This window comes from Rattus rattus, chromosome 4 (genome assembly GCF_011064425.1).
Source record: "Rattus rattus isolate New Zealand chromosome 4, Rrattus_CSIRO_v1, whole genome shotgun sequence".
Classification (NCBI taxonomy): domain Eukaryota; kingdom Metazoa; phylum Chordata; class Mammalia; order Rodentia; family Muridae; genus Rattus; species Rattus rattus.
Window position 1 is genome coordinate 158,209,582 of NC_046157.1, and position 22,997 is coordinate 158,232,578.

General features: G+C 40.2%; 1 protein-coding gene across 1 annotated transcript in view; it reads left to right on the forward strand.

The window, feature by feature from the left end:
- The window catches only part of Psmd1 (proteasome 26S subunit, non-ATPase 1), a 73,815-nt gene that overhangs the window by 6,634 nt on the left and 44,184 nt on the right, over window positions 1-22,997 (forward strand). The window contains exons 3-16 of the mRNA XM_032899772.1: window positions 319-392; window positions 534-703; window positions 2,597-2,802; window positions 4,636-4,779; window positions 6,037-6,263; window positions 8,470-8,530; window positions 9,557-9,685; window positions 11,401-11,489; window positions 12,225-12,303; window positions 12,774-12,947; window positions 15,220-15,331; window positions 16,456-16,652; window positions 17,873-17,968; window positions 19,909-19,973. Of these exons, the coding sequence (XP_032755663.1) occupies window positions 319-392; window positions 534-703; window positions 2,597-2,802; window positions 4,636-4,779; window positions 6,037-6,263; window positions 8,470-8,530; window positions 9,557-9,685; window positions 11,401-11,489; window positions 12,225-12,303; window positions 12,774-12,947; window positions 15,220-15,331; window positions 16,456-16,652; window positions 17,873-17,968; window positions 19,909-19,973 (1,823 nt within the window). The remainder of the gene's footprint in view (window positions 1-318; window positions 393-533; window positions 704-2,596; window positions 2,803-4,635; window positions 4,780-6,036; window positions 6,264-8,469; window positions 8,531-9,556; window positions 9,686-11,400; window positions 11,490-12,224; window positions 12,304-12,773; window positions 12,948-15,219; window positions 15,332-16,455; window positions 16,653-17,872; window positions 17,969-19,908; window positions 19,974-22,997) is intronic.

Consider the following 22,997-nt stretch of genomic DNA (forward strand, 5'->3'; position numbering starts at 1 on the left):
AAATGGATAAATCTAAGAAAACATACATTAGTTCCTAATTTATGTATTTGTCAGACATGAAATTTTTAAATAAGTATTATAAGAATTTGGCCATAAGCTTGTGGAGACTTTTTTTATTTTGTTTTTTGAGACAGAGTTCTTTGGCATAGCTTTGGTTGGTCTAGAACTCTATTGGACCAGACTGGCCTTGAACTTGGAGCTTGGCCTGCCTCTGCCTCAGCAGTTATAGGTGTGCACCCCACACCTGGCCGATTGATGGACACTAAAAGGAAACCTGATGTGAAGTCTTTTTAAGTCCAGTTTTGTTTTATTTTACAGGAATTTGCACTACACAAATTGAATGCAGTTGTGAATGACTTCTGGGCAGAAATTTCTGAGTCTGTAGACAAAATGTAAGAGAATACTTTTATTTCAATCAATTTGGATAACTCACTTAGAAATCTACTGCTAATTTGTGGCTTGAGTATTTAAATTGTGAGATTTTACGGAAGACCATAGCTTAAACAAGGCCCACCATTCTTTATTTTTTTCAGAGAAGTTTTATATGAAGATGAAGGTTTCCGCAGTCGGCAGTTTGCAGCCTTGGTGGCATCGAAAGTATTTTATCACCTGGGGGCTTTTGAGGAGTCTCTGAATTATGCTCTTGGAGCAGGTGACCTCTTCAATGTCAATGATAACTCTGAATATGTGGAGACTATTATAGGTAATTATCTTCCGTCTGACAAGGTTTATGTCTTGCCTTTCCTACTCTAGCGGATATAGCCTTTTTTATTCATTTTAGTATCATGTTGCCAGATCTTAGTTTACCTAATCATCATCTAATAGTCTTAAACAGGCTCCGTTTTCTCACCAGCTTCTGGCTGAGTGCATCTTCTCTCCGCAGTGATGGCCACCTCCAGTCCAATAGGCAGTTTGGTGAAATGATGATGTCAGATGCTAATTTTTACAGTTGTCTTGTCTGCCTTTGTTTTTACTGTATAGCAGGCTGGTCCTGGACCCAGAATTCTCTTGCCTGTGGCTCCTGCATGCTGAGATTACTGTAGGCATCTGCCACAACTGTCTTATGTAGTTGCTGCTGACATGGGAAGTGTTTATTCTTTATATCATGCTAGTCATTCTTCATAGTCTTGATTTGTTCCACAGCTCACCTGTGAGGAGCCAGCCTCGTTGCACGAATGAGAAAAGGAGGGTTTTAAGATGAAAAGATACATGACTATTAAATAGAACAGTAAGAGGTTAAAACCTGGATTGACTCTAAAACCCTTATTGTTAGTTTCTGTTTATGGAGATGGGTTTTGCTATTTATGAAGCCGGGTACAGCCTAGAACATTATATTACTCTGTAGACTATCCTCAAACTTTTGATCCTCCTGCCTCTACCTCTCAAGTACTGAGATTATAGTATACGCCACCATGTCTGGCTCATTTGTTAATTTTAGAAATATTGGTGTGGTAGTCTGTCACTGTAACAAAAACTTGAGATTCTGTACTTGTAATGAAATGGTTATTTGAGACAGGGTTTCTCTGTATATCCCTGGCTGTCTTAGAAGTGCAGATATTAAGGGGGTAGCAACATTATTAGCCTAGACCTTTAATAGGAGAAAACTTCTTCTTCAGAGATTTTTAGTCTGATCAACATTGTCTATGAGCACAGTGTTCGATGGCTGTTGTATGATTGCTACTTTATTCTTATCAAATGACCTAAACTTTAATGGTTCTACCTAGATGATCCCTAAAGGTGGTGTACTCAGTTTATAAAAGTCCATTGCTATCCCCCACAATTCTTTGTGGTAGTTATTCTGTTTCCCAAGGTTTGCAGCTAACTAATCTTGACTTTGCTTCTCTTTGTACTGGCACAGCAGTGAAGAGAGGGGATTACTAGTGTGTGTTGTCACCTTGTAGGGATGCTTGAGGAAATGGCTCTTTTGGTTTTATCTAGAATGCTTAAGACATGATTCTAAAAGTTATAGCTAACTTGTACATGTGTTTCTCATCCAGTGTGTCATTGGTATCCTTCAATATGTCTCTGTCTTCTCCATCCTCACTGTTCATTATGAAGTGCAGAAGTCTAGTTGAACATGTATGCTCCTGCATGAATTTTCCGGCAGTCCAGGGGGATATAGATTCTATATCATGCTAAGAAGTTTTTGGGTTTCTGTTTCTTTTTAACCTGATTTGCTGCTGATGCTTGAAAAGTATTTGCATCCTTTGAAGTTGCTTTTTGAGCCTGGGGCTCCATTATTCCACAAAATGATTTACTAACAGTTAAATCTCAGGGTACCTAGTTTCAGATGGGAAGTATATTCTTTATGGTAGTTGTTGTTACAGGCCTTTTAAAATATCCTGTATAATATTTTAAAGTATGTACTTTAAAAAAAAGTGACAGCAAATATTTGTAGCCAAATCTTGAATTGATCAAATTGATTAATATAATTTTGATCAAAATAATTAGTAATGTTTGGAATAAGTTCTAGCATTTTAAAATGTACTTAACTATTTTGTACTTATTTCTAGTGTTCAAGATCATAAATGCAAACATTGTCCTTTTCTGGTAGTTTAGACCAATTTATAAAATAGTAATTTTATTTTCTCCATAGCAAAATGCATTGATCATTATACCAAACAGTGTGTGGAAAATGCAGATTTGCCTGAAGGAGAAAAAAAGCCAATTGACCAGAGATTGGAAGGCATCGTGAATAAGATGTTCCAGCGATGTCTCGATGATCACAAGTATAAGCAAGCGATTGGCATTGCTCTGGAGACCAGGAGACTAGATGTCTTTGAGAAGACTATACTAGAATCTGTAAGTAGACAATGTCATTTTAGAGGTTGGGATTGGTGGGGAAATGAACAAAGTGATCAAATACAAACTCTTGTTTTTGTTTTGTTTGCTTTTGGATTTTGGGTTTTTGAGACAGGGTTTCTCTGCATGGCCCTAGCTGTCCTGGAACTCCCAGTGTAGACCAGGCTGGCCTCAGAGATCCACTTGCTCTGCCTCCTGGGATTAAAGGCTTCTGCCACCCTGGCTCAGATTTTTTAGAATACTTTTTCTCTCTCTCTCTTTTTTTTTTTTTTTTTTTTTCCTGGAGCTGGGGACTGAGGACCCAGGGCTCTACCACTGAGCTAAACCCCAACCCCATTTTTTTCTCTCTCTCTTTTTTTTTTTTTTTTTTAGAATACTTTTAATTGATTCTCTGGCACTCTCATACACGTGTGCATGTGTCAAGATTATTTCCACTCCTGCCTCCTAGATGTCCCCAGCGTGTCCCTTTCCCATCTCAAGACCTGCTTTTTCTTTCATAGCACTTTATTTATTTGTGTGTAGGGGGAGCACCCATGTGCCACAGTGCATGCATAGGAATCAGAAAACAATTGCAGTTGCTTCTTTCCTTCCTCCATGTGGGTGCTAAGGAAGAACTTTGGTCAGCCGTGGCGATGAGTGCCTACTGAGTCATCCTCCAGTCTGCCCTTTCTTTTATAACTTATGGAGTCAAATTAGTGCTTCCTGAACATGCATGGGTCTGGGGTCCTCCCACTGAGCATGGCAGTCCACTGTGGCCCATACCTCCAGAGAAAAATGACTTCCCTTCCTCGGCATCCATCAGTTGCCAATAGCCCCTCAGCCAGAACTAGAGTCTGTTTAGCCTTTTCCCTCAGCTATGTTGGGACGGTGACTGGTTTGAGCCTGTGCAGATCTTGTGTAGATGACCAAAGCTGCTATGAATTCATGAATACAGTGGTCGTATCATGTCCAGGAGACAGCATTTTGCAGTCCTCCCATTCTCCCATCCCTTCAGCTCTAATATTCTACATGTGCTCTATTCCTCAGTGCTCCCCAAATGGTTGGTATAAATGTCTGCTTTAGAGCTGAACACACAACAGTCATTTATTCTCAGCACTTTGGCTGGTTTTAAGTCTATAAGAAGTTTCTTGACCAGGGTTGATAGCCCCACTCACCTGTGGGGATAAACATAAGCATTTAGAAATTACTGGACACCATGTCCATTTAACAAAACCAGTATCAAAGGCTCGAATCACAGAGCTGGAGCTGGCTGTGCCACGTTTTGCTTCCTGACCTTTGAGTGAATGTGGGCAGCAAGTCAAAGGAGCTGCAGCCGCAAGGTCGGAGAGGAGGTGATTGCAGAGTGCAGCGTTTGACATTTTATAACAGGATGGCAGTTTCAGGAACTGTGTTCACTTCATGATGTTCCAACTGCCACTAAGTAGTATTAAATTATCTTTCACTCCTTTTGTGTGTTGGCTTTAATCCATGTACTTGGAATGTGAAGACAGGAGGATTGACTACATCTGACGCTCCGAGAACACGAGAACATGGAAGGCTGGAAAGGAGCCTCAGTGGCAGAACGCTCTCCTGCCTGCTGCCTTGCCTCACAAAACCTCTAAACGGGTTTACTTTTTTAAGTGTAAATCATAGCCAAATGATGGTACACACACCTTTAATCCCATCCCAGCACTTGAGAGGCAGAGGCAGGCAGGTCTCTGGGTTCAGGGCAACCTGAACTACACAGAGAAACCCTGTCTAGAAAATGACAGGGGATGGGGGTTTAAATCAACTTGGTTTCTAAGTATACATAATGCTTTAGATAACGATGTGTCTTTAAATTGTGTCTTTCAGAATGATGTCCCAGGAATGCTAGCTTACAGCCTCAAGCTCTGCATGTCTTTAATGCAGAATAAGCAGTTTAGGAATAAAGTATTGCGAGTCCTGGTTAAAATCTACATGAACTTGGAAAAACCTGATTTCATCAATGTTTGTCAGGTATTTGCTCTGTCAGCAGTGCTTGTTACAGCGCGTGTTACAGCTCCTTGTGCTGAGTTGCCATGGTGGCCTCATACGGGGAAACTCAGTTGATCTTTGCACGGAGTATATTCCTTTTACTGATAAATGGAATCTCACAACACTTAAAAATTATTTTGTATATTCTCAGTTCAGTTTGATATAATCTGTGGGCTCATTACTTAAAACACAACTAAACATTGGGTATATTGGGTACCATTTAAAATTTTCAAGTAGCATAGAAGATATATGAAAGAAAGCCTGAATTGTACTTTCTCCCTCTGTAGTCCTTCCCCTAAAAATAATGGTAGATGTTTTTCTCAATTTATTGCACATTTTGACCTACTACACTCTTCTCAGTGTCTGACTGGAGATATGCATGATTTACTTTTACACAATTAATATACTATATATGCTTTTTTTTTTTTTTTTTGGAGCTGGGGACTGAACCCAGGGCCTTGCGCTTCCTAGGCAAGCGCTCTACCACTGAGCTAAATCCCCCATATATATATATATACACACACACACATATATATATATTTTTTTTTTTTTTTTTCTTTTTTTAAGTCAGGTAGATCTCACAGTTCAGGCCAGCTTGGTCTAGAGTTCCAGGACAACCAGAGCTATAAAGAGAAGCTGTGTCTTAAAAAGCCAAATAAACGCTGGAGAGGTGGCTCAGAGGTTAAGAGCACTGACTGCTCTTCCAGAGGTCCTGAGTTCAAATCCCAGCAACCACATGGTGGCTCACAACCATCTGTAATGGGATCTGATGCCCTCTTCTGATGTATCTGAAGACAGCTACAGTGTACTTATATAGAATAAATAAATAAAAAAAAAACCAAATAAATAAATTATGGATGTGATTAAAAGACGTGATGATTGCTGAGTGCACTGGTGTCCACGTTTAGTCTCAGCACTTGGGAGCTGAGCCAGGAAGATATCTATTTAAGTTTGAGGCCAGCCTGGTCTATATATGTAGCAAGTTCCAGGCCAGTTAGCTAGTCAGACATACACAATGAGATCCTGTCTCAATAAAAGAGTAAAAATTGACTCAACAGCTGATATTGAATACTGCTAGTCACCAGGTACACACAGTCTTAGGACTGCGAATGTGACCTTTAGGAATGAAACGCTAGGCTAGATCCAGTTTTCGTGGGGGACTGTTTGTTGTGCTCTGAGAACCTTTCATATGAAGTTTTCAGTTCCTTACTGTCTGCTTGTTCTTCATCTCCATTTCAGTGCTTAATCTTCTTAGATGACCCCCAGGCCGTGAGTGATATCTTAGAAAAGCTGGTAAAGGAAGACAACCTGCTGATGGCCTATCAGATTTGCTTTGATTTGTACGAAAGTGCCAGCCAGCAGTTTTTGTCATCTGTGATCCAGAATCTTCGAACTGTTGGGACCCCTATTGCTTCTGTGCCTGGATCTACCAATACGGGTACTGTGCCAGGACCAGAGAAAGACAGGTACGAGTATCTACTTCTGCATCAGAGCTAACTGCACGTCTGTGTTCATCTGGGGACTCAGCAGGATATTCACGGAGAGTAGATTTTAAGAATAAATAAGTTAGCTTCTACAGATTGTCAGGTCTTATGCTTCCCCGTATCTTATACTGTGACACACAAAGTAAGGTCAGGCAAAGTGGATTCTTCTAGAAAGAAATAGAAAGGATTGGGTGGTAAGGGAAGCATGTTAAATAGCATGTGGCTACTCATCAATTATAAAATATGTTGGGGCTGGGACTTAGCTCAGTGGTAGAGCATTTTACTTAGGGAAGAGAAAGGCCCTGGGTTCGGGTCCCCAGTTCAAAAAAAAACCAAAAAAAAAAAAAAAATATGTGAGATAGGTGGTCCAAGATATTTGCCTTAGATTCATTTGGACTATTTAGAGAAATGTTCTGGGATTTGCACTTGTAGTAAAGCCAAGTAAATAATGTCTTAAACTCATACAGTATGCAGTTTCCCTGCGTGTCTGTCTGTATATATTTAGACCAGCTATGTAATATGTTTGTGTCCTGATTGTTCAAACATTTTTGTTTTCCAGAATTGTCTGTTTAGCAGTAAGAGTCATTGTTTTGAAACCTATTAAGATCTTTCTTTCCTCTCAACTGTTAGTGCATTCCTCATAAATTTCAAACAAAATTCTAGGTCTAGAAAGTATCCTTCAGGGCTCTGTAGCGATATCCACAGGCTCTGCATTGATCGATTAGATTGACTAGGGAGGGTCAGTCCCTAGACAAAACAGTATAAGTGCTACTTACATAGTGTGCCAGTTTGACACAGAGAAGAGGAGATCTTGTCTGAGAAATCTCCTCCATCAGATTGCCTGTAGGCAGGTCTCTGGGGCAATTACTTGATTAAGGACAGGTGTGGGAGAGGCCCAGCCTACTGTGGGCATTGCCACCCTGGGCAAGTGGTTGTGTCAAAGAGCAAACTAAGCAAACCATAGGACCAGGCAGTGAACAGTGGTCCTCCACAGTCTCTGCATTATCTGCCTCCAGATTCCTGCCATGAGTTCCTTTTCTGACTCCCTCATGATGGACTGAGAGGGGATGTTTAAGCCAAATTCCTCTCCCAACCCCATATACTTTGGTGGCGGCTGTGGCAGTGGCGATGGTGGTGGTGGTGGTCATCATAGCAATAAGAAGCAAATTCCCTGAAGATTGGTACCAGAGTAGTACAGTGTTGCTGTGAAGTAGCTGGCCATGTTGTGTTGGGAAGACTATGAAGTATTTGGAGGTTTAGGGGGAAGGAGCCATTGAATGCTTAGACTTTAATGGACTGTTCTGTGGGAGCTTGGAAGATCTGTTCTCCCCCCTGCTTTCCTGTTGTTCTGTTTGTCTTCCTTATTTGAGTGCTTCTTTATTACTAAGACTTATGGTGTCAGCTAACAGGAGGTGTTTTTATCCCAAGGCTGGGGTCCTGGTAAACTCTGTACAGACACTCAGCCACTGAGATACATCTCAAAGCCCCAGACCCACAGTGTGAGTCTTCCTTTTTATTGTGGCTGTTTTATCTGCTGCCTTTCCGTGAGCCTGTGCGGGATTTTGACGGAGATTGTGTTGAATCTCTTCTCTGAAATCTCATGATACTGAACCTGTAGCCCTGGCAATAGTCAGCCCATAATCTATGAACGTGGCACTTTTATTTGCCTTTTAGCTTTAGGAAAATTTAAAAATAGATCCTCCAAAACCTTTCTTTCTCTTGTATTGTTTGTGAAGTAGCAAACAAAGCAATAGTGTGTTTTCTCTCCAGCACTGTCTTCTGACCTAGAAGGAAGTGTCAGTTGTTTGGCTTTAGAGTTGTGCGATCTCAGGTTTACTGAGCACTGTTTTCTTAGCTGCTGGTGGTCCATCTCCACCTGACTTGGGAATGCACAAGACTTTTTTGTTCCCTGTTCTTATTGTCTTATTCAAGAATTTTGCTAACTAGATTTGGGGTTTTTTTTTTCTTTTGTTTTTTGTTTTTTTTTTTCTGAAGAGTTTAATTGGGGGGAATTTAGCATCTGCTTAGAGATGCTAGAGTTTTATTTCTTATTGAATAATACCCACAAAGTAAGTTTATTTTCTTGTAGAATAATTAGGACATAGTTCAGAGCTATGACTAAATTGCCTGCAGCTTCTCTTTAGGAGAGATTTATTGAAGTGTTGACGCTTGGCTTTCCTCATTTCAGTGACTCCATGGAGACCGAGGAGAAGACAGCCGGTGCAGTGGCGGGGAAGACACCAGACGCCGTGAGTGTGCATTCAGTCACTGCTCAAGGACTTTCGTGGAGCTTTTTATTATTATTCTTCCCTCTTCTTTCTCTTCCTCTTCTCTTCCTCCTCCTCCTTCTCTGCTAATCATTTTGGGGGAGGGGTAAAGAGAAGGGGGGGCGACTGTCAGTCTGCAGCACTGGCTGGAATTCAGTACAATAGATCTGACTTGGATTCTGCCTGACAAGGGTTAAAGGTGTGTGCCAGCACGACCATTGTTTTCATACATGATATATTATATTTATACTTGAGTTTTTGAAAGTTTTGGTTTTTTGTTTTGTGATGCCAGAGTCATTTTATAAAAATGGATTTTCTATGAAAATTCATCCAGCAGACCCAGATTTAATTCTAGCACCTGCATTGTGGTTCACAGCTCTCTGTAACTCCAGTTCTAGGGCATCCTATGCCTCCTTCTGGCCTCTGTGGGGACCAGATATGGAAATGGCGCACAGCCAATCCATAAGGCAAACACCTTAACAGTAAATGCAGCTACCATCGTGGGCTCCGGAGAGGTAGCTCAGGAGTTTAACTGTGCTGCTTTCAGAAGACCTTAGTTGGCGTCCGATCACCCATGTTAGGAGCCTCCCATCCACCTGCACCCTCGTCTTCTAACACCTACTCACACATGGCATACGTTCACACAGACATACAAATTAAAAAATCATAAAATAAGTTTTGGTTTAAAAAGCTACCTTAGAATAAATTGTTTTCATCTCTTGAACTTGTAGTATCTCAGTGAATTGTACTAAAGGAAATTGTGTTTTTTCCAAACAATGATAGTAGAAATTTTTTAGATCCTGTCATTAAAATATGAGGAAAGGTGTATATGTATGAGAGTGTGTGTGTTATATGTTGTGTGTTGTGCGTATGCGTGTGTGTGCATGTGTGTGTGGGTGTATGTGTGCATGCGAGTGTGATTGCTTTCATTGGTTAAGACTGATAAAATAAAATTGGCTTACCAAACTTTAGTAGTATTAATATTTTTATTCCTTTTTGTTTTGGCAGAGTCCAGAGCCCAAGGACCAGACACTGAAAATGATTAAAATTTTAAGTGGTGAAATGGCTATTGAGTTACACCTGCAGTTCCTAATACGCAATAATAACACAGACCTCATGATTCTGAAGAACACAAAGGTAGACATGTCATAATGGAGCGTTCCTTTATATCTTGTTGAGGCTTTGTTTTATTACCTATAATCAAGATGATGTTAACATTTTTGTAAAAATAACAGTGGGTGTGGCTGAACTCTGTAAGAACATCTGTCTACTCGACGTGTGTGAATGTGTCTCTGCACTGAATCTCCAGCATGAGAGAGGCCAGTGGGTGGGGACACTCATCGTGAGGAAGGGGTTAGCAAGGAATGAGTTCCTGCTCTTGTGCCAGTCTCTTGTTCAGAAGTGTGGTAAATGTTTTGTTCCATTTTAAATACATTTTTATCTTCACAGTTGAACATGATAGCACAGTCAAGACATGAATATAGCTTTTAAGACTCTTTCCCACTCTACCATCAGTTGAGCCTAGACTTGGACTTCATTGTTCCATTTATTGAGATATTGATCCTAAAAATTTTAATTTTTGGACAGGTGTGATTGCGCATTTAGTTCTGAAGGGCTGGAGTAGTAGCTCAGTTGGTGAAGTGCTTACTTGTTTTGCAAACACAAAGACATGAGTTGGTCCCCAGAATCCACACACACATACACACACACACACAAATGGTGGGTGTGATGGTGCATGTTCGTAATACTGGTGTTAGAGAGTCAGGCGAATCCCTGGGGCTCACCAGCTAGCCAGCATAGCCTGTTTGTTGAGCTCCAGGCCAGTGAGAGACCCTGTCTCAAAAGCAAGGCGGTTGTTTCCTGGGGACCAACACCTGAGGTGACACATGCTCCCACATGAACCCTCACATACAACATGTTGTTTTCAAGGCAAGTAACTCACTAGTATTGCTAGCCCACTGGTCTCTTTGTAGTGTCCTAAATAAGCTTTTTCTTAGGAATGGAACATTGTCATGTAAAAGGATAAATAACTTTTAAAGAATCTTTCATCTCTCTTACTCAGCATGCCTCTCCAGAGACATTTGCTCTTTTCTTAGAGCCAGCCATATGCTGTTCAGTGACTAAACACTGTTTGATTTATGCACATATACAGTGCCTTCTGAAACCTTAAGTACATAATTACAAATGGAAAAAGATACAGACTCATAAAATTTATAAGTAAGTTAGGGCTCAGGAGGAAGTTCAGGAGTAGAGCGGTTGCCTGGAATGTAACAGGCCCTAGGTTATATCCCCAGTACTGTAAATACATTCCCATGTTGATGCATACATAATTCCGTGACTGCCAGGGTGCAGGCGGGAAAAATTGTAGCATTGCTACTTAAGTTACTCCAACACCTTGGAGATCTCAGGCAAAATGCTGAAGAGAAATGAAATGTCTGAATAATTAGACTCTTTGAAAGGATGGGAGTGGGAGATCCGAATTCACACTTCAAATCTGTGACTGAGATGGTGTTATGATACTCCTAGACGCTATAGACTAGAGCTGATATCAGAAGTGTCAGGCTCAAGCAAATTCAGACCTGTTTGGGTGACATGAAACCCTGTCCCATAAAACAAACAAAAGTCTAATAGTGACCTTAAGTTAATACTGCAAATAAAACCCTTTGCCTTGTTTTTTTTCAGGCTAGCTATTTCATCTTTACATAAAGAGATGTACCAAGATTCATATTCTAAATCTCTTTTCAGTTGTTTTCTGATTTTGCTGTAGAATAGGGCTTCCGAATATATGTGAGCACATGTATGTATTGATTACTTTGCCAATGATAAAGAAGTTTCTGTATTTGTTTTTGTAGGATGCAGTACGAAATTCTGTATGTCATACAGCAACTGTAATAGCAAACTCATTCATGCACTGTGGGACTACCAGCGACCAGTTCCTTAGGTAAATATGCTTGGAGAATTCTACCTTGGTGGATTTTCTTTTTAATTTTAAAATGAATATTCCTGTGTGTCTGGGGATAGGGTATGTATAGTTGCATTTTGAGGCCAGAAGAGGTGTCAGATCCCTTGGAGCTGAATTTCCAGGAGGTTGTGAGCCACTGATTTAGATGCTGAAAACCGAATTTGGGTTCTCTGTAAGAACCGTACGTACTTAACCCCTGAGCTCTCTTCAGTCCTCCAAATGGCTTTTTAACCAAGATTGCATTGATAGTATTTATCATACTTGAATTTTAAGTATGTTTGCTTATTAGATATATATTGTTTGTTTTCTATTTACTTATTTTAAAGTAAAGTTAATTACTTGTATTAGTTTCCTTTTGTTCAAAGTAGAATTATATATCATGCATTTTAAGAATCTGAAGAGCAAGGTGGTGGTTGTACATGCCTTTAATCCCTGCCCCTGGAGGCAGAGGCAGGAGGAGATCTGAGTTCAGGACCAGCTTGGTTTAAAGATTGAATTCCAGGGCAGCCAGTGCTACATAGAAAAGCCTTGTCTGAAAAGACCGACTATGAACACATGCCTATAATCCCAGTGCTTGGGAGACTAAGGCAGGAGGATCACTGGCTGAAGACCAATCTGGGCCACAGTGCTAGGTCCTTTCTCCACAAAGGCAAGGAACAGCTTACTTAGGAGAGGTTAGCTCTAATAAAGCTCAGCTGCTTTCCTTTGTTACAGAGATAACTTGGAATGGCTGGCCAGAGCCACTAACTGGGCCAAATTTACTGCAACTGCCAGCTTGGGTGTAATCCATAAGGTAATAAATACATTTTATTCATTGTGACTGACTGGCCGTTGGGGAAGGGGGGCTAAGAAGCATAAGTTTATTGTAATTAATCAACAGGTATATGTTGTCAGATCTGGTCAGTTCTGGACAGGGAATGGTGAAATAAAGAAGGCATATTTAAATAAGTGTCTGTTTCCTTTTAGTAACAGGTAGAAATCCTCTTCCTGTAAGGACTAAACCATTTTGTAACAGTTGGGTTAAAATGTTGTATAGTCTAAGTTAATTTGGGGAAACATTTGTAAAACAAAGTAAAAAACAGATCTAGTTACATATTTTCTAACCAGGCTGTACCTAGGTCTCTTAAAGTCTCATGTTTGAGTGATGGAGTTGTTTGGATGAGAGCAGATTCTGTTTCTAGTCATCAAGTGGGCATTCTGGAGAAGTTGCTGCATCTGGTTTCCTCTATGTCTTTCTTAGCTCTTTGTGACTCAAATTCACAGGGCCATGAGAAGGAAGCACTACAGTTAATGGCAACATACCTCCCTAAGGACACTTCTCCAGGGTCAGCCTATCAGGAAGGTGGAGGTCTCTATGCATTGGGTCTCATTCATGCCAATCATGGTGGTGACATAATTGACTATCTCCTTAATCAGCTCAAGAATGCCAGCAATGATGTAAGTATTAGTGTGAAAAACCACATTTCCATTATTTGAGAATCTAGGACAGTGGTTCTTAACCTAAGAGTATCTATCCCTTTAGGAGTCAAATGATGCTTTTGCAGGGGTTGCATATCAGATATCCCGCATATCAGATATTTACATTATGATTCATAAAAGCAAAATTACATTTATAAGGTAGCTATGAAAATAATTTCATAGTTCGGTCACCACAACATGAGGATCTGTATTAGTGGATCACAAGATTAGGGAGATTGAGAATCACTGCATTTGCTCAGTATTTCAGTGAATAGATTTCTTAGGATTTGGGAAACCAAAAACTACTTTCAGTAGTAATTTGGGGGTTTATGTTGATGCTGCTTTTGTTTGGGTTTTAGTTTTCTTGAAATAGGGTCTTGCTATTTAGCTCAAGCTGCCTTCAACTCAGATATCTCCTACCTCAGCCTCCTGAGTGCTGGAATTAGAACAGTGAGTGATCACACTTGCCACTTTTCCTTTCTTCTTGCCTGCTTGCTTGCTTCCCCCTTCCTCTCTCCTTCTCTTCCTCCCTCCCTCCCATCCTTCCTTCCTTTTTTAAAAGTAAGTTCCTTTTCTTTCTCTACAAGCTAAAATTGTGCTTCTTAGTCCTCTAAGACCAGGTGAAACAAACAAGACACAGTTTTAACTGTCTTTAAAATATACAGTGATCTCAGCTGTGTGGTGGGGGTGGTGTTGGCAAATGCCTTTAACCCCAGTACCTAGGGCAGGGGAATCTCTTGACTTCCAAGCCATAGTTCTGGATTATAGAGTGAGTTCCAGGACATCCACGGCTACTCAGAGAAACCCTGTCTTGAATGAATTAATGAATGAATATTCATTAATTCATGGTATGCAGTGGCCTTAAATATCATGGAGTATCGTTACTGTATTGACCTTACTTTTCACCTGGTTAGCTATCATTTTAAAGGAAATACAGGGCATCCAGAGTATCATATACTCTTGAGAAATCAGAATTATTGCTTATTTTGATCATTGATAAGTTTTTTTTTAATGTAATTCTTTTGAAAAATTGGTTAAGCAGTCCTGTTACTTTAAATAACCCTAAAATGGGGTTTTAGACTCTAGCTTTTAGGTTTAAATGAGTTTTTAGAAAGTTACAGGATAATGGTTAAACAGATCAGAGAGCCTTAGCCTCAAACTTAAATGAAAGAAATTGAGCCAAGACATGGTCTGCCTTGGCTAAGAACCCGTCACTCACTTACTCATGTATGTGCACACGCAGTTCCTCACTTCCTCTATAGACTATTACTGTTTGGTTTATGGACACACACACAAAGCAAGCCACGAAACACTAGTAATAGAAGCCTCTTCTGACTGAAGCAAGGAGATCATCAAAATCGAATGTAATTGATGAAGATGTTAATGAACCAGCTTTTTACTCAAGGCTAGTCAACTCTGGGTGACTGACGTATTACATGTAAGCAGGAGCTAATGGGGGTTATGTCTTCCAGAACCTGTTATCAGGATGAACAAACCTGAAACATTTTTGGTTTTGGATTTCTCTAATTGAAGATAATTCTAGAGGTGGAGCATCCTACTGCCCTGGCTTCAGTAGTGCCCACACTTCAGTTAGGGCAAGGTGGGAACTTCTTAAATGACAGTTCCACCAAGGCCAGCCAGTGGGGAAAGAGCTCCCAGAGCAGTCTGGAGAGCCGCCATCAGTAAGAGTAAACAGCACGCTCAAAATGGACGACTTCCAAAGCTGCCTTTTTCACATGAAGGCCAGTCTTCTGCTCTGACTCCGTCTTCTCCTAATGCACAACCATGTTAGATGCTTTCTCCTCTTCAGTCTGGCTTCTTCATCCATACTGCCTCCTCCTCCTTCTCCTCTCCTTCCTCCTCCTCCTCCACCCACAGACATCTGCAGGTTTACCTACCTGGCCTCCTACTCCTTCACTGGTATTAGCCTCTTACTATTGCTCAGTCTTCCTCTAAAGTAATGGAGGTCCGCTCTGTCCATTTTCTTTTCCCTCACATACTTTTCAAGTCACTGTTTATGCTAACAAACATTAATAAAATTGCCAAGGTCACCACAGGGCTCCTGATTAGCTGATCTTTCCTACTAAGCTACCCTCTAAAGAGGTAGGATCACCCTCAGCCTCATAGTTTAAACCAGCCTAAGTGAGTGGGAGTTGAGAGTGGATGCATGTATGCACACGTTCTTCTGAATTAAAGTTTGGATTTTAAGCACTGTGTTCTGGATTATTGGAGCCAATGCTTTTTACCCTAGATCGTTAGACATGGAGGCAGCTTAGGCCTTGGTTTGGCTGCAATGGGAACTGCACGTCAGGATGTATATGATTTGCTGAAAACAAACCTGTATCAGGATGATGCTGTGACAGGTAAGCCTTTGTTACTGAAACCAGAAAACTTTGTGACTAATATCAGTGTCGTGTTTTATTTATTTATTTTTTCCTTTTGGAGCTGGGGACCGGACCCAGGGCCTTGCGCTTGCTAGGCAAGCGCTCTACCACTGAGCTAAATCCCCAACCCCGTGTTTTTACTTTTTATAGTCTCCTTTAAAAACTCAGGTGAGCAAGCTCTTAGCTAGGTTTGCAGTTGGCATTCCATTAGGGACGATAAAGACGGCCAGCCAGTTCTGAAAATCCAACGGTTTCCCTTGTTGAAGAGGGAGCAGAATGTGCTCCATTTAGCAGTTTTATCTTGGTTTTTTTGTTTTGTTTTGTTTTGTTTTATTTAATGTAGGCTTTCTAAAGGAGTGTACACAGAGGACTCTGACAGAAGTAACTTGTGCAAATTGGAGTTATTAAACAGAACTATAGGTGTCTTGAAGATATTCTATGGTGCTTGGTGATAATGCTACTTTTTTTTTAATTCCCATAATGTCTCTTGACTTTATTACAAGATTTGATGGTGTATACTGTCAAGATTTAAAAGGAAAATTGTTATAAAAGTATGGATGTACTTACGTACACTGTCTTCCTTCTTAAAAACTGCTGTTGGGGAGAGATGACTCAGCGGTTAAAAGCTCTTGTTCTTAAAGAGGACCTGAGTTAATTCCCAACACATACATCAGGCAGCTCAAAACTACTCATAATACTAGCTCTGGGGTATCCAACCCATCTGACCTTCTTGGACATTCGTATGTACAAACAGACACACACAAATAAACATATACACATAAATAAATAATAAAAAGTACTTTTTTTATGGGTGGCAAGGGCTGGGGACATGGCTCAGTAGTTAAAACACTTGTTCCTCCTACACGCGGAGGCTTATGACTACTCATAACTCCAGTTCTAGGAAACTCACCATCCTCTTGACTTCTACAGGCACATATGTGGTTGCACGTATATACAAGTAGGCATAAAATAAATCTTAAAAAAGTGTTAGTTCCTCTCAGAAGGCTAATGGTTATTTTGATAGCATGCAAATAGGTCCGCTTTCAATTGGATATATTGACTCTATACATTGGTGTTATTCATTATTTTACCTTTTACTCCAGGGGAGGCAGCTGGCCTGGCATTAGGTTTGGTTATGTTAGGCTCTAAAAATGCCCAGGCGATTGAGGATATGGTTGGCTATGCACAAGAAACTCAACACGAGAAGATTCTGCGTGGTCTAGCAGTTGGCATTGCGTTAGTGATGTATGGGAGGATGGAGGAGGCCGATGCTCTCATTGAATCTCTCTGTCGTGATAAGGTGAGGTCCTACTTGCTTTCTCCCTTGCATCCTACATTCTGTAATATTTTTAAACACTTTAATAGTTGTCTATTCCACCCCACACTCCCCAAGATAGATGTGTTTTTTTCTTTGATTGTTTGTTTTTAGTTTTTGAGACAAGTTTTCTCTGTGTAACAGCCCTGGCTGTTCTGGAACTTCCTTTGTAGACCAGGCTGGCCTCGACCTCACAGATCCACCTGCATCGGCCTCCCAGTTGCTATGATTAAAGGCATGTTTCAAGCATGAGGCAGGGTTTCTCTGTGCATCCCTGGCTTTCAGGAACTAGCTCTGTAGTCTAGGCTGGTCTCAAACTCAGAGATCTGACTGCCTCTGTCTCCTGAATGCTGGGAGTAAAGGCACGCACCACTGCTGCCCGACTTAATAAGATATGTTTATCTTATCCTTTAATAAGATATGTTTGTTTTACTATTTTTCATCAGAAAACATTGGCATTCTCCGTACTTACTTGAGTAAATGTTGTCTGATATCTTTTATTTATATGATGGTATTGCATGCAGCAGGTGACCAGAGTCACTCTCTTCTCTGTCATGCGATCAATACATTATAGTTCAGTGGCTGGATTACTAATTATTTTGTTCAGCTGTCAAACTCCACAAGTCTTCCGCTCATTGTTCCATGTTCAAGAATGAAATAAGGAGAACGTGAGTTAGAATATGACCATGGCTCGTACCTTCAATTTCAGCACTTTGAATCTCTGTGAGGCCTGGTTTGTAGAGTGAGTTCTAGGGCAGTCAGGACTACACAAGAAAACCCTGTCTTGAAAAACCAAAAACAAGAAAAAAGAATATGGAAATAGAACCTGACTTCTTTGTTTTTCATTTCCTAATTTCATATAACTGGGTCTATTGATATTAACTTGACTTTACTTCCCAGATGTGTAAGGCAGGATAGAAATAATTGCAGAGAATGTTAGGAATTAAAAACATTCCTACTTTATTGTGGGTTTATTTTCCCCATTCACTTTGAGCGTTCATGGTTCCTCCATTAAAGGAGCCTGGTTGTTATTCAATAACAGTTATATTTTAGTTTATTACTATGGGGGAGGGATAGGATGTTTGTTTCCAGAGTGAATTTTACTGTATTTCCCAGGCTATTCTGTAACAGCTGGACTCAGACCTCCCACCTGAGCCTCCAGCAGCAGTCACTCTTGAGGAATAATGGCAATTATTCTTTCTTAGGACCCAATTCTTAGAAGATCTGGAATGTATACTGTAGCCATGGCTTATTGTGGCTCTGGTAACAACAAAGCTATTCGACGCCTGCTGCATGTTGCTGTAAGTACTCTGATCTTTTTCAGGGGAAAGGGAAAGGAAGGTGGACAGCAGAGGTGTCTTAGGGTTTTATTGCTGTGAAGGGACATCATGACCAAGGCAACTCTTATAAAGGACAATATTTAATTGGACCTGGCTTACAGTTTCAGAGGTTTAGTCCATTGTCATTATGGTGGGAAGCATGGCAGCGTGCAGGCTAGCCTGGTGCTAGAGATAGAGCTCAGAGTTGAAGTTGTACATCTTGATCTGCAGGCAGCAAGGAGAGACTACCACACTGGCATAGCTTGAGCATCAGACAACCCCAAGCCCACCTCCTACTGTGGCACACTTCTTCCAACAAGGCCACACCTCCTGGGAGTGCCACTCCCTATGGGCGAAGCATTCAAACACATGAGTCTGTGGGGGCATACTTATTCAAACCACTGCAAAGAGGTGTAGGTTAGGTACACTATATATATGACCATCATATATACCATCGTCAGTGGTCTCAATTTCAGATTCCAATTCATTGGACACAGTAGTCCATAATTCAGCAGTCAGTTTTTAGAATGAAATAGAACGGTACTGTGTCAGCATACATAGTCTTCAAAACCAATCAAGTGTAGTTTCTAAAACTATCCCAAGGGGCATTCTCATTTGTAAGAGACAAGATTAGGTGAGAATATTTGGTTATCATAAGATAGGCAAATCTAAAGATCATCAAGAAACCACTTTTTCTAGCCAGTGAAATTAACTTTAGTACCACTATTGGGAACATGATCGATTTCAAGAGGTCCTCTACACAGAAAAATCTGATACCCATGTTTTCCAGCAGGCTTTTCCAGTCTTCTTGATCTTGTAGTTTATTAAGAATAATGTTATGATTCAAGTAGTTTTCATTCTAGACAATGGGAGAAGGAAAAATGACATCACTTCCAGTGCAGAAAGAGTTAAAATTGATACTTACCTCTTCTTTCAAAAGACACTCTTGTCTCACATTATTGATTAGAGTTTGTGCTTGGTCAGTGTCTTAATTAGGGTTTTATTGCTGTGAACAGACACCATGACCATGGTAACTCTTATAAAGGACAACATTTCATTGGGGCTGGCCCACAGTTTCAGAGGTTCTGTCCAGTATCATCATGGCAGGGAGCATGGCAGACTCAGGAGGACATGGTACTAGAGAGGTAGCTGAGAGTCTTCTGCAGGCAACGTCAAGAAAAGAGTGACACTGGCCCTGGCCTGGATGACTCAAAGCCCATCCCCAGTGACATACTTCCTCTGACAAGGCCACACCTATTCCAACAAGGCCACACTTTCCAATAATGCCACGCCCTATGAGCCTATGGGGGCCATTTTCACTCAAACCACCACAGTCAACATAGTATGACTTATAGTGTAAACATTTATATTTTGCTTCATATTAGAGTATATTGTATGGAAACAACATTGAAGAAATGCATGAGTGTTCCTTATAACTCACAAAAGCTATGATGCAGCTGAATTATTCCTAAGTAGCTCTGAACCTTAAACTTCACCATGCTAGAAAGGCATCTAAGAGCTTCAAAGTGGAATTCTAAGATTTTGGTTTTTGTTTTTTTAAGTTAAGGAAAGGAGGGTTTTGTTGTTTTTATTTTTAATTTCTGAGACAGAATCTCTAGTCGCTAGTCTTGAATGTCATCTGTAGATAATGTTACCTCACGCTCACAGAGACGCACCCCCTCTGCTTTCCTGTGCTGAGATTAATGGTGTGCCAGGAGAGACTTTCTAAAGCCTACATGTGTCATTATTTCCTAAATTTATTTACTGTTATACTTAAGCTTTATAATAATTTTGATATACATAGTAAAGAGAAAGACTTAATGAAGAAATACTATCAAGGCCTAATTTATATTTAAGTGATGGGGAGTTTGTATCAGTTTATTAATGGAATGTGTGTTATAATCACTTTAAATTTCCCCTAGGTAAGTGATGTCAACGATGATGTCAGAAGAGCAGCAGTAGAGTCACTTGGCTTCATTTTGTTCAGGTAATAATTTCTAACTGCAGATTCTGTTTGTCTTCCAATTCTTAAATAGAAACTAAAATGCTTGACCATGTCTAAGCCCAGGGTGAGGACAATAGGGTTAGTTAGTTCTGTGTGTCTGAACGATATTGTGGGTTGAGAAGTAAAATAATGTTTTTTCTGTTCAGTTTTCCTTACTATCTATCTGCTTGTTTTAATTTTTTGCCCATGTATTTCCTGTGGTTCATACATGTAAATCCCCAGTTTCAGCAGCAGATGTCACCTGTGAGCCATCTTTCACTAAACTCTTCATACCCTGATCTTCAGATGGTGCAAGTGAGTCAGATGAGTTGTGTTCTTGCCACAGTGTTAGCGAGGCTGGTCCTAAACTTGGGCTCAAGTGATTCTCCTGCCTCAGCTTCCTAAGTAGCTGAGGATGCATGTGTATACCCTGCATGTGACAGTTGTTCCACTGAGGGGCCTTTGAGTTGTTTTCTAAAATACGTTGTTGAAGATGTAGGGCTAGGAAGTACTGAGCGACTATCTTGGTAAGACTTCTTTGTAGATGAGGAAAGTTAAACGTGGTCAAGTACTTTAAGTGACTAGAGTTAAACAAGTTCTCTAAGTTTTACTTTAATGCATTTTCTCCATTTATTATTTTTAAAGGTGAAAGGAACTTAGAAATCAATAAGTACTTTTTTTTTTTTTCCCCCGGAGCTGGGGACCGAACCCAGGGCCTTGCGCTTGGTAGGCAAGCGCTCTACCACTGAGCCAAATCCCCAACCCCAGCACTCTTTTTAAATGTTTTGTTACACTTACTTTTATCTGTAGACATGTATGTACCACAGTGCACGTGTGGTGCTGAGAGAAAAACTTACGGGAGTCATTCTCCCTGCATCATGTAGGTTGCCAGAGTTCAAACTCAAGTCATCAGGCTTGGCATTAAAGTGCCTTTACCTACTGAGCCATGCTATTGGTCCATAGTGCGTATACATTTTTAAGCTAAGGCTATCAAATTTCATAATAGTTAGCAAACTTCCCATTACTGTGGAGCTGCATGATGCGCCTCCGACTCCAGACAGTCTGGTGGCAGATAAATCTCTTTCCTTGCCATGTGCTTCTGTCAGAGCTGTATCTTCTTGAAGAGGCTCTAACAGAATATGGTTGTTCTCAAACTTCCATGTTGTCCTTAACACTTGAGAAGTATGTGTCCTGGTGTCTAAATTCTTGTGTTTTCTCATGGACATTTGCTTTCAAGCTTGTGATCTATTTGGTTTTTTTTGTTTTTTTTTTTGTTTTTTTAATTTTTATGTATATAAGTCTTTTACCTACACTTATGTATGTGCATCATGATGTATGCAGGGCCCACAGAGGCTAGAAACAGGCATCAGATCCCCTGGAACTGCAGTTACAGGCAGTTGTGAGCGACTGCTGTGGTCGCTGAAAATGGAACCTGAGTCTTCTGCAAAGCACCAAATGCTCTTAACTGCTGAGCCATCCTTCCAGAATCCTCCATTTTGTCTTTTCCATTTTTCCCACTAGAATCACATTTTGGTTTCTGAGTCAGGTTCTTGCTGCAGGCTGGCTTATAACTCATTATGATTGTGTAGTGCAAGATGGCTTTAAACTCATCCCCATGCTGCCTCAGACTACAGGCATGAGCTCTGGTGACTCTGGTCTCTAGAGAGCACTCTACAGTCGTTTAGCTTATACCATGTCTAAAGAATTTTTTAAAAATATTTTTGATAAATATCAAAAACATTCATTTTTTTTCTTAAATGAAATTATCTTTGTGTAAAATACTTATCTGAACAATTCTCTTTATTCACAAGCTAGATCATGTAGTTGTATTATTTTTATTCTTTCTCCAGATCTGTAGGCTGTTCATTTCTTTTTTTTTTTTTTTTTTTTTTTTTTTTTTTTTCCGGAGCTGGGGACCCAACCCAGGGCCTTGCGCTTACTAGGCAAGTGCTCTACCACTGAGCTAAATCCCCAACCCCTGTTCATTTCTTTATAATGGTTATGATCAGTAATAAAAATAGGCCTTGGGATGTAGCTCAATGCTAGAGCAACTTTCTACAACCCGCAAGACCCTGAATTTGATCCCCAGTGCTATCAGAAGACAAAAACCATAAACAAAACACAGGTTTAAAAGAGTAGACAGGCATCTTGGCAGTACATGCCTGTAATCCCAGCCTCAGGAAGATCATAAGTTTAAGGCCAACCATGGCTACAGGTATCAAGATGTCCCTTTCTTTCTTTTAATGTGCATGGTGTTTTGCCCACATGTGTATCTGCACACCACTTTGTTACCACCCTCAGATCCCTTGGAACTAGAGTTAAAAACCTATAAGAACACCTAGTACTCCTAATCACTGAATAATCTTTCTGGCCCCATCAAATATAGATTTCTTTAAAGAAGTCATAAAATAGAAATTATAAATATTGTAATAAATAGTGGTAAAAGTTTGAAACTATATTGTTCCTTTTCACAAATGGTTGATATTTATGTTATATTTTCAGTCAGTAGACGATTCTGGGAATGCTAGAACGATCTCATTAGCTATAGACAAGGAGGATTCTTTTTCAGTAATAGTGGAGCTAGTTCATAGGTTCTAGTATTATTTTTGTAGGCGTGCATATATTTGAGTGGTAATAGGAATCTGTGAACAGTATTGAGCATGTTGGGTAGCACTTTGGCAGTATTCCTGGTAATTATATGTTTAGAACTTATGTACCTGTTTCCTGGTCCATAAAGTATAGTATAGAGCTTTGAATATTATCAGTGTGGTGTCTGACAAGTCTCCTTAGGGATAGGGAGGGGCTCAGTTATAGGACACTTGTCTTGGCATTCATTAGGCTCTGGATTGATCTATAGCATCAGAAAGGGAGAAAAATAATTTGCTGTGACAAAAAATATAAATCTTAACATATGACAGACTCATCAGATTGCAACCTCAAACCAAAGAAGAATAATTTTTTCTGTGTCTGGCTTTTGTTTTATTCTTTTTTGGGGGTGGGATAGTATAAATTATTTTATTTTTTTTA